General features: G+C 48.1%; 4 protein-coding genes across 4 annotated transcripts; 2 read left to right on the forward strand and 2 right to left on the reverse strand.

Annotated features, from left to right (window-relative positions):
• Window positions 1-486: 486 nt before the first annotated feature.
• On the forward strand, window positions 487-2,652 carry BP5553_00755 (putative Heat shock protein 90 like protein; the record flags this gene model as incomplete). The annotated part of the gene is made up of 2 exons (XM_032009378.1): window positions 487-747; window positions 814-2,652. 2 exons carry the CDS (start codon window positions 487-489, stop codon window positions 2,650-2,652), a joined length of 2,100 nt encoding a protein of 699 aa, XP_031873432.1.
• An 873-nt stretch (window positions 2,653-3,525) lies between these two features.
• Window positions 3,526-4,993, forward strand: BP5553_00756 (SGNH hydrolase; the record flags this gene model as incomplete). The annotated part of the gene is made up of 4 exons (XM_032009379.1): window positions 3,526-3,681; window positions 3,741-4,177; window positions 4,250-4,360; window positions 4,420-4,993. The coding sequence occupies 4 exons, from the start codon at window positions 3,526-3,528 to the stop codon at window positions 4,991-4,993; spliced, it is 1,278 nt and encodes a 425-aa protein (XP_031873433.1).
• A 736-nt stretch (window positions 4,994-5,729) lies between these two features.
• BP5553_00757 (uncharacterized protein) lies at window positions 5,730-7,329 on the reverse strand (the record flags this gene model as incomplete). The annotated part of the gene is made up of 2 exons (XM_032009380.1): window positions 5,730-6,483; window positions 6,536-7,329. 2 exons carry the CDS (start codon window positions 7,327-7,329, stop codon window positions 5,730-5,732), a joined length of 1,548 nt encoding a protein of 515 aa, XP_031873434.1.
• A 7,711-nt stretch (window positions 7,330-15,040) lies between these two features.
• BP5553_00758 (p-loop containing nucleoside triphosphate hydrolase) lies at window positions 15,041-17,376 on the reverse strand (the record flags this gene model as incomplete). Its single annotated transcript, XM_032009381.1, has 4 exons — window positions 15,041-16,020; window positions 16,068-16,221; window positions 16,268-16,584; window positions 16,629-17,376. The coding sequence occupies 4 exons, from the start codon at window positions 17,374-17,376 to the stop codon at window positions 15,041-15,043; spliced, it is 2,199 nt and encodes a 732-aa protein (XP_031873435.1).
• Window positions 17,377-17,437: the final 61 nt, after the last annotated feature.

Below are 17,437 nucleotides of genomic sequence, written 5' to 3' on the forward strand. Positions count from 1 at the left end.
GCGCGGCGCGAGAACAGCTTGCGACTATAGCAACGGCGCTAAGAAAAGCGCAGAATCGAATCGAATCGAAGCCCCGTAAACAACTGCGTGCAGTATATTTTTTCCACCACCACCAATCTCCATCTTCCTCCAAACACAAATTCTCTTTCTCCATCCTCCAACCCACAATACGATACCCGCACTTCAGCTTGTGTACACTATCTCGCCCTTTACGACTTCACGAATTAGAATAAACCCCTCTAGGTAAGTTGCATGATCTATCTATATTCCATTCCGACTCTCGTTGCCGCCTGCACAGCATAGCTCTGCCTGAAGCTCTGGTCAGCCTCACCGCATTGCAGATCTTGCACGAAGCTGGGCTGCTACCTTCTGCAGTATCTCAATTGACCCTATCTCATCTCATCAACAAAGGCAAGAATTCAGTCGGCTGCCATTTGCTAACGTCCAATTCTCTTTCAGATCTTACGATAAGATAATACCGCCATCATGTCTGGCGAGACCTTCGAGTTCCAGGCTGAGATCTCTCAGCTGCTCTCCCTCATTATCAACACAGTCTACTCCAACAAGGAGATCTTCCTGAGAGAACTCGTATCCAACTGTTCCGATGCTCTCGACAAGATCCGGTATGAGGCCCTCTCCGACCCGAGCAAGCTCGAGTCCGGCAAGGATCTCCGCATCGACATCATCCCAGACAAGGAGAACAAGACCCTCACCATCCGCGATACCGGTATCGGTATGACCAAGGCCGTAAGTGAAAAGATAATCTGTTCAAAATGGCTGTTGAAGAGCGATCTTGCTGACTTTGTAAACTAGGATCTCGTCAACAACCTGGGCACGATCGCACGATCAGGCACCAAGCAATTTATGGAGGCTCTCACCGCTGGTGCTGATATCTCTATGATTGGTCAATTCGGTGTTGGTTTCTACTCTGCCTACCTCGTTGCCGACCGCGTCACCGTTGTTTCCAAGAACAATGATGATGAGCAGTACATCTGGGAGTCCAGCGCTGGTGGCACTTTCACCCTCACCCCAGACACCGAGGGCGAGCCTCTTGGACGTGGCACAAAGATCATTCTCCACCTGAAGGATGAGCAGACCGACTACCTGAACGAAGCAAAGATCAAGGAGGTCATCAAGAAGCACTCCGAATTCATTTCATACCCAATCTATCTCCATGTCTTGAAGGAGACCGAGACTGAGGTTCCTGATGAGGATGAGGAAGAGACCAAGGGAGAGGATGATGACGAGAAGAAGGCCAAGATTGAGGAGGTAGAGGATGAAGATGAGAAGAAGGAGAAGAAGACCAAGAAGATCAAGGAGTCCAAGATCGAGGAGGAGGAGCTCAACAAGCAAAAGCCAATCTGGACCCGCAATCCTCAAGATATCAGCCCCGAGGAATATGCATCCTTCTACAAGTCCCTCTCCAACGATTGGGAGGACCATCTCGCGGTTAAGCACTTCTCCGTTGAGGGTCAACTCGAGTTCCGCGCAATCCTCTTCGTTCCCAAGCGCGCTCCATTCGATCTTTTCGAGACCAAGAAGACCAAGAACAACATCAAGCTCTACGTCCGCCGTGTCTTCATCACTGATGATGCCACCGATCTCATTCCTGAGTGGTTGAGCTTCGTCAAGGGTGTTGTCGACTCAGAGGATCTTCCATTGAACTTGTCCCGTGAGACTCTTCAACAGAACAAGATCATGAAGGTCATCAAGAAGAACATCGTCAAGAAGGTTCTTGAGCTCTTCGCCGAGATCGCCGAGGATAAGGAGCAGTTCGACAAGTTCTACACTGCGTTCAGCAAGAACATCAAGCTCGGTATCCACGAGGATTCGCAAAACCGACAGGCTCTTGCCAAACTCCTCCGATTCAGCTCCACCAAGTCAGGCGATGACATCACCTCCCTCTCCGACTATGTCACCCGCATGCCAGAGCACCAGAAGAACATGTACTACATCACTGGCGAGTCCCTCAAGGCCGTTCAGAAGTCACCTTTCCTTGAGTCTCTCAAGGAGAAGAACTTCGAGGTTCTATTCTTGGTTGACCCTATTGATGAGTATGCCATGACTCAGCTCAAAGAATTCGAGGGCAAGAAGCTCGTTGATATCACCAAGGACTTCGAGCTTGAGGAGACCGAGGAGGAGAAGACCCAGCGCGAGGCTGAGGAGAAGGAGTATGAGGATCTTACCAAGGCACTCAAGAACGTTTTGGGTGACAAGGTCGAGAAGGTCGTTGTCAGCCACAAGCTCATCGGTGCACCTTGCGCCATCAGAACTGGCCAATTCGGCTGGTCCGCCAACATGGAGCGTATCATGAAGGCTCAAGCTCTCCGTGACACCTCAATGAGCTCTTACATGTCCTCCAAGAAGACCTTTGAGATCTCACCCCGCTCCCCAATCATCAAGGAGCTCAAGAAGAAGGTTGAGACTGATGGTGAGAACGACCGAACCGTCAAGTCGATCACCCAACTGCTTTTCGAGACCTCCCTCCTCGTTTCCGGCTTCACTATTGAAGAGCCTGCTGGATTTGCAGAGCGCATCCACAAGCTTGTCTCTCTCGGCTTGAATGTCGATGAGGAGCCAGAGGTTACCGAGGCAGTTGATGAGGCGATAACCGATGCCCCTGCTGAGACCGCCATGGAGGAGGTCGACTAGATTCTTCACTTTTAATTTTTGCGCGTTTGTGCGGGAATTTTCTGGAGTTGAATTGGTTGGTTGGTCATGCGCAACGTTGCCCTAGCATAATTCTCTAAAACATGTATCTTAGTGGAGATCAGCGCGCAGACTGGCTGGGATAAAGAATCAAATGCAAAAAATGCTACACTATCTTGCGTTCCTCGTATCTGCTGTGACTTCGTGTTGTATCAATAATATAAAACGTGCTGTCGCCCCTCCTGCGGCTACAATTAAAGCCAGGCAAAATTACGCTGGATACTATTCTAATAAGCCTGGCTAACCTCGGTGACGTAGATTGGCGAGTGCCAGCAGTGTAGGAGAGCATCTCAACCTAGGGTTGATATCACTATCCCGCTACTGGTTAAGCTACTGTGGATAAATCCGCGGCTCTTTTCAAGTCAACAACTCCGCTTTAGAACCAATACCTCGGATTTTGCCAAGAAAACAAATACCTGTCAATAATAAAGTAACATCGACACGAGACATCTAACTAGGCATGAGGCAAGGATAACCTCGTGGCGATAACGCAGGTACATCAGCACCCATCTCCATGAGAATGAACATCATTACACCACTCTGCAACTGTTGGAGCCTGGAGTTCATACGGATGAAAGGAAAACTTCCAAGATAGTCCCTCCTTTTAATGATCGCCGCCGCGTCTCTTCCCGTGTTTATTTCAGCCTGTATATTAGAGCACCGGCTTAATATTATTCCTTCCCCTCATCCCAATTTAGATTAGATATTTGCTGGGACGCGAAAATGATGGAGGTTAGTTATAAGAGTCCCCGTCTTCTAATTTATATCTACTTTTCAACTTCTGTTCCCGTTCCTTCGCCCCAAGTTGTAGTCAAAATGGCGTTCCGAATGAATGTATTTTTCCTCGCTACGTGCCTATTGGCCGTTTTCCAAGGTATAGATGGCCGTCGTCACAATTCCGACCGTTGGATCCCAACATGGGGTACTATGCCGCAACTTACAGAGCCAGGAAATCTACCTTCAGCACCATTTGTGAGTTGAACTACAGATTCCCCGAATCATGCACTAAAAAATCTAATCCTATCTTGAAGAATGAAACCGGCCAGGTATTCTTCAACTCCACAATCCGCCAGACAATCCATACCTCCATAGGCGGCTCCAAAATCCGACTCCGCTTCTCCAACGCCTTTGGAATTACCGATCTCCCAATAACCTCTGTAACCGTCGCACTTCCGGTCAATGGCTCAGCCGGCATCAAAGAAATCCAAGCCCATACATTAAAAACTGTAACATTTAGCGGGAGTGCCAATTACACTGTCCCACAAGGGGGGCTTGTGGTATCGGATCCAATTGATTTCCCAGTTAAGCCGGAGAGTATATTGACGGTTACTCTGTATTTGAGCGGGGGTCAGCAGACCAATATGATTACCAGCCACCCAGGTAGTAGAACTACGAGTTGGTGGACTTTTGGGAATCAGGTTAAGGAGGCGGCGTTGAGTGGGGAGTCTCTTGCTAATGCTGCCCATTGGTAAATATATACAACACTCCTTGTTTAGGATATTGGAGAGTGGCATAATGGCTAACCCCCTTTGTTGTTTAGGTATTTCCTGAGCAACGTCGAAGTTACTGCTTCTAAAGAGGCAAGCACTTTTGTTATAGTTGGAGACAGCATCACCGACGGCCGTGGCAGCGACAACGACCAGAACAATCGGTTAGACATCTCTATGATCCATTTCCCCCCCAATCATCACTAACTCACTCCCTCTCCAGTTGGCCCGACCGCCTCCTCTCCCGGATGCAAAAACGTGGCTCCACATCCAACATTGCAGTTGTAAACCAAGCGGCAGGCGGAAACCGCATCCTCAACGATGGACTGGGGCCCAACGCCATCGCCCGCCTCGATCGCGATGTATTCGCCCAAGCTGGCGTAGAGTACGCCATGATATTCTCAGGAGTAAACGACATTGGAACCGAGTCCGTCTCACCCGCTGCGCAGAAAAACCTCGGCGACCGCCTCATTGCAGCATACTCGCAAATGGCTACTCGATTAAAGACCTTCGATATCACTATTTTCGCGGCGACGATTACGCCATTTAGTGCTGCGCCAGGGAATGAGACGATACAGCCGTATAGCGATAAGGAGCGCGAGAAGACTAGGCAGAGAGTTAATAAGTGGATTCGGGAGAGCGGGACGTTCGATGATGTGATGGATTTTGATGCTTGGCTGAGGGATCCGGCGCATGTGGACAGGTTGAATCCCCTTTATGATGGTGGGGATTATTTGCATCCTAATGGGAAGGGGTATCAGAGAATTGCGGACTTGTTCCCGCTAGATTCTTTTTAGTTGGTGGGAAAAAGGGGGGGGTGTTGGTAGTTCTTGCGGCTCAGCGAATGAAGGGGCGGGAGATGCGCTGATGAAAAAAGCGGCGCGTAGTATTACATCCCAGGTAGAAGGGATCTATGCTCGATTTAATATTTAAGAGGATATAGAGTTACCAAGAGTAATTGGTCTCATTTTGAAGAAATATGCTGTTATTACTAGCTACCTAAGTACAGAATATCAATATCATCATTCAGTCTATTACCCAGTCCTAACACTAAAAACGAATAAACCATCCTGTTAACAAATGCATTTGCGGTCCTGTCTCCGCTAGATTCCCGGGGAAGTGGTGTTTCTAGTTCTCAAAGATATTCATTCCCCAGTGCATAAGGTGTTCTCTCCGTTGGTTAAAATATATGTGAGGTGATACGACAGGAGACGAATGAAAATTTATGGTTCGAAATATGGCAAAACGTAGCTGAAATTTTCGGTTCTGACATGCGTCCGTTGTATCAATGCACCGCACCCCCCGAGAGAAAATCATCGTGGTTCGAATGTGGCTAGCATTCTTCGTGGCATTGATGGCGGAGTGGACTGTGTGGGCGTTGAGCGCGGGATTGGAGCGGCCAGAGAAGTTCAACAAAAGCGAAGCCCTGCCTCTATGTCGATCTAATGTTCTGTTTCCAGGCAAGTCTCGACCGCCTTCTTGGTGTCCGACTCTGAGATGTTCCAAAGGCGGCTGTCTTCCCCATATCAATGATCAAAGCCTACGACGAAGGTGATAACGCATGTCACTATCCGGGTCTTGCTCGGCCTTCCGCTTAGTAGCCATTGTAGGCGTTGAGTTGTCCGTGGCTTGGCTCATCATCCCCACCTCAAGTATTTTCTCAGCATCCACATCCATAGCTTCAGGATCCCCAACCATAGAGTCTACGAGAGACTGGTAGCACTCATCCTCCTCGAACATGGATGCATCGTCCCTAGCCAAACTAGGTTGTGAGAAGAATACTTCACTCGCTTCCACCGGCGCCTCCGACACCAATTTATGCCATTCAGGGTGATCAAAACCACCTTCCGTGTCGAAGGCAACTTCCTGGGCATTTCGTTTTGGGTAACTCGTAAGATCCAACGGGTGAATGATAATGTCCCCCTTAGTTTCGTAACTCAATTTGCAATGAACAGGGGTTGTGATATGTTTAGTTTGCGGCCTTGATCTAGATTTTAGTTTCGACAAAACGGCATGGTGGATTTCTGAAACGGAGAGAGGGACAGCGTTTTTTGACGCAGTCTTGAGATATTCAATGAGCGCATGCGTAAAGTTATTCTTGCTGTCGTAGGAATAGCCTTCGAATCCACAAGAGCCTATTACCTCAGTGACTCCACGAACTGTTGCTGATGCACTTGTGCGTCCAGTCCCGGAATGACAAGACTCGTATAGCAGCAGCGCATCCGACTCAGTTTCCTCGAAGAGGCGTTGAATAGGGCTCGCTGCAATGGTTGGACTTGTAGTTGTTCTACAAATTCAGTTAGCTATGATCGGCAATGCGGATTAAAACGAACCCATACCCTGACCAGGAACTATAAGTATCACCACCCTTTGAATATATGCCCCCATGACCGGTATAATAGAAGATGAGCAGTGTTTCTGGCGAGCCATCAATGAAATCTGAGACCCATTTTGACAGAGCAGTACTCGAATCCTGATCAGGAATCTTGAAGTAGTTGACCTCATAGTTGTAGTTATCTTTGAATACCCTGCCCAAGCCCTCAACCATTCCTTTCGTGAAGGCCTCCCGATCATTTGACTTCCAGATTGCCATCAGGACCTTCACCTTCGTGTATGGAAACACGTGCTGATTCTTGCAAAGTTTCTTGACGTTGTTTTCGTCCTGAGTCCATTTGCCGAAGCGATCTACGTAGTCTTTGAGATCCTCATGCTGTTGTCGTACGGTATCCTTGAGCCCCTCGTTTTCCATACTGAGCTGTGACTCAACAGTCTCTAGCTTCTTATGGCTCTCTTCCAGTTTCTTCTTCAACCCTTCGTTTATCCTCTGGAGTTTCTGTTTCCCGAGCTGGAGACGTGCCAGTTCTTCACTCATAGCTTGTTTCTCTTTCTCCTGCTCTTGCTCTTGCAATTGCATTTTGATAAGCTTGTTCTGCAGGCTATGGGGCTGTTTGTCTCTAGCATTGCTGTGGGACACGAAACGGCCAGTATTCGGATCCTTTTTGGGGCCGGGAGCCCTGCGGGTATTTTTTCCTACTCTCCAGCGGGAATTGTTCGATATTCCTGCCGTGGGCTTGTTCTCTCGTCGTCGTACTGGGGTCACCAGAGTCTCTGATAATTTCCTGACGGGCGCCATGGTTGATACCTATAGCTGGAAATGAATGGGTTCTAGGACTATTACACGAATAGAGCTGCTTGGCGATGGCGAGTAGGAGTATGAAGTTGCTGCGTGGAAGTTAGATATGGTAGGAAGAAAACCTGCCAGCCATGGGCATGGCTATGGTGTAGTTTATATTTTATATCCATGGTGGTTGTCTCTGAACCCCTTCAATTCTTTGTGCCCTTTTTCGTATCAAAAGTTAAAGGTATCAATGCTGCTTTCAATAGTCTGCTTGTTGTATTGAGCTCTATCTTCTTTATCTGTATTCATTGGGCGGTGGGTGATCTGGGTTGGTGGTAGGTTGCTTCACTGCCTGCGACACCACCAAGCCTAGCCAGCCCCCCATTTTCGTAGCCATACCATTTTGCTGCCCCTTGCCTCGTTAACTTACTATACATCTGAATAATGGTAGGTCTCTATCTGTATAAAGTATGCATAGCTGATTCTTAACATGCTCTCTTATCATAAGACTACTCATAACGTTAGTACCAACACTTTCTTTAAAATTCTCGTACCTTATCCTCGTTCAACGTTCAACGTTCGTCTCCGACCACCTATGGGCCTAACTGGTGGTAATCTTCAACCCCTTTCAGACCAACGCTTTTCCCCTGTCACAACCTTCTTAGCTATATCAACGTTCTTCAATCGAAGCCCCGTCGTGTCACCCTTCACTTAGTTCCCAACTATCGATCCTAAAAGATCAAAAGCGGCGGCCAGAAATTTGTCTGAATCCCCCAATTCCGGTGATGAATTTCATGATATGTGGCGTTATTAGGCGTCATGAGTTGTAAAGGATCCGAAAGGAAGGCATACCCGGACTAGTCGTCAATCGTCGATGGTGTTGATATTGCGAGGAAAAGCATGTCTAAGCAGACAGTGAGTTGGGCGACTGCGGATGCGGTTGTGGCGTCGAGGAGGAAACCCCCGAAGGGGTGGTTATAAAGAGCGTAGAAGGCGAAGGGGGCGTGGATACGGAAGTGGATGCCGTGGACTCGGGCTATATATATTGGTATGCTTCCATGACCACAGGGCATTGTAACACTTAGAGTGCGTGAATTGTCTGGTATGCATAAAGCTTTTGAGTTGCATACTGCCATAGACTAAGAATGAAAATAGCTATGGCGATTTTTGCTATAGGGACGCCGACTCTGTATATGGCCTTGGCAAGGGAAAGCTAGCTCCCAGGACATGAAAGTTAGTTCTTGGGATAATATTCACTGCCCACCAAGTAATATGCCAGCAAGCGTCGGATGACGCCCCGAAATCCTATGGGCTACACCATTCGCATCAACACCTATAGTAGCATGAGCGCGAGGTGGGAATCACTCTCCGCCAGAGCCTGAACTTCTATATCCACGGCGCAACATCGTCTTCCTCCTTTCCCACATACACAACTTGGTGGCATTTTGTGATATAGCAAACAGACCTACGGTAGTCTGTAAGACTTGTTGTATCAACCCCCCTTTGACAACTTCCCATTTAGTTACCCGGGCACGAGTGGATATCTCTTCAGGGGTGTAGAGACGGTATTGCGGGAAAAGATCGAGGACGCCGAAGATATGGAATCGAAGCGAGCTGGCCCAGTACATGGCAGGTGTGAGAAGGAGCTTTAATATTACATCCGACATTCCGGGGGCGGTTTCTTCAACAGTACGTACGGCATACTAAGGTAGTGGCTGAAGGTTCTCGGGTGAGGTTGTATTTGCGAGGGTTGTGTCTTCGACCCATTAAAATAAGGTAAAAATATCAGGACTAATAGTTCCGATTGGAAATTTCCTCACATTCTGGCAGGCTTAAATAATAGAGTGTGTCTGCGCAGAACAACTGTGAACAAGGAAACATTCTAGAGGAAACCTTGAACCTCGGAATGGAGAAAGACATCCTTTACCCGATGTGACTTCGGTGTATGCGTTCAGGATCGAAATAAGCCGACACTAAGTCTGACAACTAACATGACTGCGATAAATAATGGGTTGTTTATTGTACAGTCAGATACAGTTTCCCGAAGCCTTCTCAGATCAGAATGAACTGGGCTCTAGATAGCCAATACGTAGACTTCAACGTTACCCGTCCCATATGTTTTGAGCTGTCGACCTTCCTCATACACACCATATAGTTGGTACACGGTATTTTTGCATCTAGCTTAGGAAACAACTATAATTCTATTGACTTCTAGCACCAGTATAATAGCGTGATGCGCTAGCAGTAGCAATGTTCACCAAACCATCACTCGATGAGATATTGGTGGGGGTCATCACGCCAAGGAATGTACGGAGATGTAACAGCAAAGCTGCAATGAACCATTTAGCCGATCAGAAAGCCATCATCCTGTAGGTACCTAGGTACATATTGTACTAAGATGGCGATATTTGACACCCGTCACTAGTGCGATGTCAGCAGTCATCTGCAGCTATCTGCAGCATTGAAGGGCTGTCAGCACAACTGCACTCAACAATCTTGTCAGTATTGCGGCGTACAGATTGACCCCGTCTAGGAAGCTACGCATAAATGGCTTTAGTACTTGACAGCGTTCGGTATTAAAAGGTATTCGCGACCGAACAGCTTCAATAGTTGAGGGAGGAGTGTAGTACTTGACGAGAATTTCCAGCAGGCAGTACACTAAAGGATACCCGCTCCCGGCTTGCCATTATGCCATAAAATCTGTATAATAATATTTCAAAAGCACCGCAGAATGGGAAAAATATGCAATATTTCAATGATGTCTGTGTTGTACTAAAGGATAAAAGCTCTTGGCAGAAAAATATAGGTATTGTGACGTGGTGTAAGACAGGAGCTAGAAATCAGCGCGGTCAATGCACCGAGGAGGATGAAATTCATGGGAATGTGGAACGCGAGGAAGGAGTGGAGTAAAGGAAAGAAAACACAGAAAGGTATGGAGTTGTGGTGCCTCTACATCTCCACCTAAGTGCACGACTTCGTACACATTCGATGGTGGCGCGCTATGCCATCAACGCATTTCTGGGCCGAGTAGCGCCTTGACTGATTTCCATAATCCCATGCCCAATCACCAGTATTTCCATAACCATCTCCGGAGGTGTCTCCTAGCCGAAACCCAGCAGATAGCTCTCCATTGAGGCAAATGATTCACCCTATGCCATCTTATCTCGCCGATTTTGTTGCACGTCGCGAAAATCGCCCAGAGTCAGCGACCGTCAGCACACCTTACTCGGACACCTGGCTCTGCGTCAGAACCATTCGGATTCCGACTTGTCAAGGCGCATTTATGTTGTGTTCCCCCCATGCCGCGGTTGGGATTTCGAGTCAGCGCCGGTCACCTCCCGTCAGCGAGTCGTGGAGTGACATGTGCGGGTCCCACCGCGGCCACTGAGTTCCACTCGCGACATCATGATATAATTAACAAATTAATACTGACGCATGGTTGCGCATGGGCCAGAGTTGGCTTGTGCCCGCCTCGTGTTTTTCGCCGCGATGCTCGGTGTTCTGTTCGCATGTTGGCTCGATGTCGATGTCGATGTTTGAGTTTGGTTTGCGGTTGCATAAAGGTACCTAGGTACAGCCCGCTCATGTCCATACAGAGTGCGCGAGTGCACAGGACCTTCGTACACCGTCCTAAGATATGTAGAGCACGTACTCGTACCTAGGTATCTTACCTTACGTAAGGCACCTTTAGGTACGTTAGGGATCGGCCTTTATATATAATTTGCTCATTTAGTGATTATACTATAATAACGTGCGATTTGGGCTATTATAATGTAATTGTACCACGTGATAAAACTAGCCGCATTAGGACTAACGTATACTATATTAGGCTTAGTTTTTATTAGGTAATACCAAAATCTCCTAGGCCTTGGAGGCATAGAGCTGCATAGTTTTTACCTAGTTTTTGCCCTGATTTTAAGGTCTTTTTATGCATAGCTATGCAAGAGTTGTACTTAATTTTATGCAATTATATAACGTAGCACCTCCTATAATAATAACGTAAATCTTACAATATTATATAATTATATAACGTGAAAAATCCGATCCCTAAGGTACGTACCGCAGCCGCTCGGCGAGCAATGGCTAAACCCGCCGTGACCACGGGGAACTATTCCGAAGCGATCCGGCTCAACAGCCGGCGGGTTGCGAAGTGCAACAAAGTCGGCCCAAAAACAATTAAGATTAAGAGGCAAACTTACTGCGTGCTATCTTTGGAGTGAAAGCCGCGGGATACTACTACTCTGGGTGGCGGACCTCTCATCTCCGCCGCGTTCGAGCAAAACGGTGGGGATAAGGTTACGCTTGGCAGCGGCGCCGCGCCGACGCCCTTTATTCTCGTTCTCCGAGTCATGTTCCTCCAGCAATAGCTCCGATCCACGATTCAGCTGCTGATGACTCGAGGGTCGAGAGTCGAGCTATGCTTGCGTGCTTGCTTGCTTGCTTGCTTGGTGGGGCGCCGAAGAGCTAATAATCCGTGCTCAAAGAAGAGCTCTGCAATCTTGAGGCTCTCGGTATTAGTTGTTGGAGGCCGCGTGTTGCTACGTTTCCCTAACAGAAGGGCAATGTCTACTTTCCTAGAGGTGTTACTGCAAAGGAGTGGCCACAACTGGGCCGGCGAGTAAGGACGGGAAGCCTCAATTCCCCAATGATGAATCATCCTTCAAGCTCAACCGGGTCATGATATCCACGGCGGTTAATAGCGGACTGGCACAGCACAGAGCTGCCCCGGAATTGCAACCACACTTGGAAGAATACGTGAGACGGCCACGAGTCGAGCGCAAAAGTGCGATATGCAACAAAACAGAGTCCCCTATCATGGGCATGGGGGTGATTAGGAGTGATTGAGGGTGATTGGGGTGATTCTGGCACCGATTCCTAAACTCGGTATGTCAAGATAACTCGTAAGTCGAATGCTGACTCGACGACGCGGACTTGGAATGTTAGAGGCGTGATTGAGGGGTTCACTTGGCAGCTGGCCTGGCGCCAACATCTCCACATAAACTCCAACCCCGCGTAAAACATCCGCGGCTCTGATCAGTTTACACTTACGAAGTACAGGCAGGTGATTTTACTCTAGCGGCCCTTCATATTCATTGACGCTATTCGCTAAAGCCGAAGTCTCAAAGTCTTTCGGCCACTAAAGTGCTTCGTATCAAGGGAGATGAAGCTGCGGAACTTGAATGAAACACCGCTCCAACAACTCTCATGTGAACTCCTGCTTGAAACCCCCTTTTGCACTTTGCCCATCGATCTCAAGTCGCAGAGTCTGCTGGCGCAGATCATTCTATATACCGAAAGAAGCAAATATGGGTGCGTCGGCAAAAGCCGAGTGCTATTTGAATTGTCCAATTGTCAAGATCAGCTCATTCACCACTTCCTTTTCTCCAAGCTAGTTAGTTACTCTCAACAGTATGGCTGGAACCCTTGGCTATAATCTCATTCCCCGAGCATTATCTGGACCGGGATAGCGAAGATTCCGAGGTGGCGATGAAAACATCTGTGCCACAGTTGGCGATGGCCAGGCCGAGAACAAAATGTTTTGGGGTCCAAAAGGCCGAGATTTCACGAAAACAAGAAAGCAAGAAAGCCGCCAAGCAAAAGCCACAAAGGTCTCCGATAGTGAGGATGAGCCACCGAATAAATCTCTTGTGTTCAAATAATCAACCGCCAAATTTTAAAGCGCACTTCGCATTCCTGGCTCGGGCATCGAATAGCGCGACTAGCTCGGGATAGTTCAAACGGACTATCAACATCGTTCCGCGGATACGAGGCCGGGAGGATAACTTGGGCTTTTGTCATGTCCCCAAGAAGGGAGGCATTCCCAGATTAGGTATGCCTCCGCTAGAACAAAAATTCTTCCCGGCTGCGTGTTCGTAGAAGCTCGAGACCCTACCTCAATGACCAAAGTCGCTCACTCGTCAATATCTTAAGTCTAAAACAAATGGATGGAGGTTTGCCAAAGCATATCTCTTCTAAGAAACTTCTCCCTTTCCAATCGAGACAAACTAATTTAAACCAGAAGATACGGAAAGACAGGAAAAGCTTGGAGACTGGAGCGCTCTTCAAAGTTGGTAGACGAAAGCTTCGGTCCCTATCACCCCATCGAACAGGTTGAAATACCGTCGTCTAGTAAATGACAGATCATTCGTAGTCCCATCCTCCATGATCTATGTCTCAATCGCGCATTCTAGTCTCAGCGATATAGAGTGTAGTGCCATCCACTTCGAGGTCGACTCCTATGGCTAGGGTCCTCTGGCAATGCCATATCTCACCTACCATCGATCCTCGACCGAAAGGAATCAGTCGGAATCTCTTTCAGGGCCTACGGCACCTACGATATCCCAATACCCCTCGAAAGCTATAAATCGACGCCTTGTGCACCAACCAAGAAGATGGCTCCAGACGTGACTTACATGTCGCCTTTATTGGAAGAATATACCAATCTGATCGCAGAATACTACCCTTGCTCGGAAAGGATGGTCCAAACACCCAACAGGACTGATTGCTCCTGAATTATTGGTAGAGTGGGACCGAGACGCCGAGCATCTTTGGTCGAAGAAACAATTTCCTGAAAACCCCTAGAGGTGATCAAGAGAGTCATGTGCATGAGATAGACTGTTGAGCGATGAAGCTGTAAACCCAGGGTTTTTGCTAGAAACTTCGAGGTCAATAGCAAAACCCATACAAATTTGCAAAATCATTTGTCGGAAAACCCCATTTGTCGGAAAATATTTTCCCGCCGCCACCTACCTGTACGCGATACCCGGAGAGACAAAGGGTCGCTGGGTATATGAGAGGAGTGGTCTGGATACCCAAAAGGCGAAGAACCGCGCGGGTCCCTCCAGGCACCTACAAGTTGCGGTTGGTACACACGAGGGCTTAGATTCACCGACCACGGCGGATGATAGTTGAGGACAAACGTTTTGCATCCCTATCAAATGCTGAAAGATACAACAGGAGACCATGCCTTCTGTCTTGGGCTACTGATTGAAGCTAAACCCTTTATTCGAGTCGAGAGCACCATACGAAGTATGCTGATTTATTCTAGCGCCCAGCGCCCAGCGCACGAAGCTCCAATCCAACCTTTGGAGTATTGTCGCCCGGGGCTGGAGTGTTTTAATTGCCGTCATTAGCCATAACGCCGCGCTGCTCTAGCACTACCGATATTCTTCGCCGTTGATATCGGCTCTCTCCCACCTCTAGTAATAGCTGGTAAACTTCGCTCTCATTACGTCCAGCTCAGCTACAGCAAGAGCGGTAGGTTAATATATCGCTTTCCTGCCTAGCAGTGTCAGTGAACTACAAAGGTCTGGTGCATGGCTTCCTTGCAAGATGCTTAAATTCTACTTTATAGCATAGGTTTTAGTTTTACGGAGGAAAGGTGGAAGGGTATATCCTAGAAATCCCGAGTGTTTAGCCTTCGCATGATATGATTTATACCGGGAAAATCAAGCTTCAAGCTTCATTCTGGGGGATGGGAGATTTAATATTGGTATGTGTGTTGTGAGTTGCCTATATGCTCGCTATGTGTGGTGATTTAAATTAGGGAAAACGCCTTACACCCAACCAAATCACTCTAAACAATATTCTCAGCAAGTAGTCCGTAGACATACTACCACCACTCCGAATGAATGAAAAGAAAGGTTCTCCGAACTGTAATCCAAACGCCCATCATCCGCCTCTAACTCCTCAGATCCTATAACTGAAACCCTTATTTGTTCATGGCTTATCTCCAATCAGCCATGCCCAACTCAGCCCAGTCCTTTCCCGGAACTCCCCAAATATTCGTACCTTGCCATGTCCTCACCAGCCAGAACGCCAACCCACCGAGGATTCCAAACCCACCGAGGAACTTAACAGCGACCCAACCTCTCTTCTTCATTTCGACATTTAATTGCAACAAACCCAATGGATCATGTACATCTATGTCTCTTTGCGGCCCTATTGACCACTCCTTACGTCTCGAGTAGCTACCTTGCTTAATCAGAGAACATGAATAGCCATCATCCTGCTTGCGTGCCTGTGAAATTGGGATGATGCTACCATCTTGGACACACTCACCGAGCCTTTCGGTAAGCCAGACGGCCCTCTCACTTCGTGCAAGTTGATCAAACCGCGCGCGCTCGTTTTGCAGGCTTCGTTGTAAGTCTGCTGCCCAGTTGGCAAGCCGGACTTGCGCTATGCGCTCTTCTCTTTGGGCGTGGTCGGTGATTCGGGCCAGTGCGTATGAAGTAGTTGCACCGACTGGCGCCGTTGATATTGGTGAGGACGAGGCACCGATTGGCTGGTAAATGGATTGTGAAGGTGTGCTGAAATCGCGCCACTGTATGAATTTCTTGGCAGCAGAATGGCGGAGCCAGGAGATATTCGATGGATCAAATATCTGAGATACCAGAATAGATAACTCTGATGGAATAAGGGGTGAGACATAGTCAGGGGACATCAGAAGACTTGCATCCATGTTTTCGTGGTCTTTGGATGCGGTAGTAGATATCGCATACGGGGATTCGGGATGTGAGTGAGCCCCTTTCGGAACACTGGCGAAATGGAAAGGATGAATGTTAGCTTCTTGCAATGAACCTCTAATATGTTCCTTGATAGACAATAACTCGTCCTGGGATAGGTGCTCTGCTTGCGCAACCAGTGGGATGACATTGGTCAGGTGTGATAGGCGCCGTAAATATTCGATGTCGACTGGTTTTATGCCTGAAACACCATTAAAAACAATTTGTGACCCAAGCCGTTAGACTTACGGTGTAAAATCACATATAGAACGAGATCAACCTGCGATCCTCCATTCCCACTGAGCATGCTTATCATATCCGATTCGCTTATGTTTTCAGGAGACGTAGCTTTTCTAAGATGGGATTCCATATAATCAATGACTGGGGTGATGCATTCCAAGCACTACAATATTAGCAACTGATAAGTTCAGAGTCTTTGGAACACATACTGAGGTTTTGTTGCCATATCCTGGCGTGTCGACAAAACACAAATTCCTCTCCAAGACCGAATCACCCAGACTCTTTCTCCTCTGCAATATACGGCTATCCTCCAAATCAGACCACCAAGCAGGATATGGCTTTGTGCTCGCATAGACTTCTGTGATTTGAGAGGTAGTTTGCATATTGGAGGAACCCTTCCTGGACGATCTTGAACTCCTCCGCCGGGTCTCTGGGATCGATATGGCGGTCGGGGACAAAGGGTCAACGTGTACAATGTCTTCGCAGGTCTGGACGATTGCCTTGATCAGGGAAGTCTTGCCAACGCCTAATCTGTTAGCTAAAGCCGCATCCTACACAGGAAATGCTTACTAGAATCTCCTGCAATCAACACCTTCAGCCTGCCCATGCTCTTTCCGCTCTCGGTAAATGGACGTCTGCTAGGCATCTTTATACTAGGCATGACCAGCTGGGGAGCACTCCCACTATCCATCAACTGGGGGTTAATCTCTCGCTCCTCATCCCCGCTAGATATAATAGCCTGGCTCGCAATATCATCCATATACGAGCCGGCATCAGAATTTCTGCGAGAACCTGGGCTGCTCATGACAGAAGCAGGCGCCGGAGAACCATATGATAGAGGCGTGATCGGTCTGGAAATACCTGTTTGAGAAGGCCGTCGCTGGTGAGAGGGGGACACATTCCTGCTGATATCCGCCGAGGACTTCCAAGAAGGATATGCAGAGGCAGCATCAGACAGGTCTTCTTCGGACGGTCTGGAGGAAGATAGCCCGATATTATTTTTCCGGCTATGGCGGGCCTTTTGGATCCTTTGTTCATCCTCCTGGTCGTCGATCTGCAGGGAGCTTGTGGTGGTTTCCAGGCTCTCAACGCCATACATGCTCCCCTTGGGAGTATTCGGATCTCGCTGTTTGGGGAAACAGGACGCTGGCGATAGTGATACGTTAGAGTCGGACTCCTCTATCGATTTCTCGTCTGCGAAGAAGTATGTCATCTGTGGTTGTTGGGACCGAGTTACGAGCGGTGTCAAGTCGTTATCGGCCACGCTGCCACTACGTGACCGCCCTCCAAAGGCATCGTCTCCAGGCATGGGTCGCATGTTGGAGGGAGTAATGGAGTATCGGCAGACAACAAAGTAGCTGTTCACATCATAGTCCAGT

This window comes from Venustampulla echinocandica (assembly GCF_003357145.1).
Source record: "Venustampulla echinocandica strain BP 5553 chromosome Unknown scaffold_0, whole genome shotgun sequence".
Lineage (NCBI taxonomy): Eukaryota > Fungi > Ascomycota > Leotiomycetes > Helotiales > Pleuroascaceae > Venustampulla > Venustampulla echinocandica.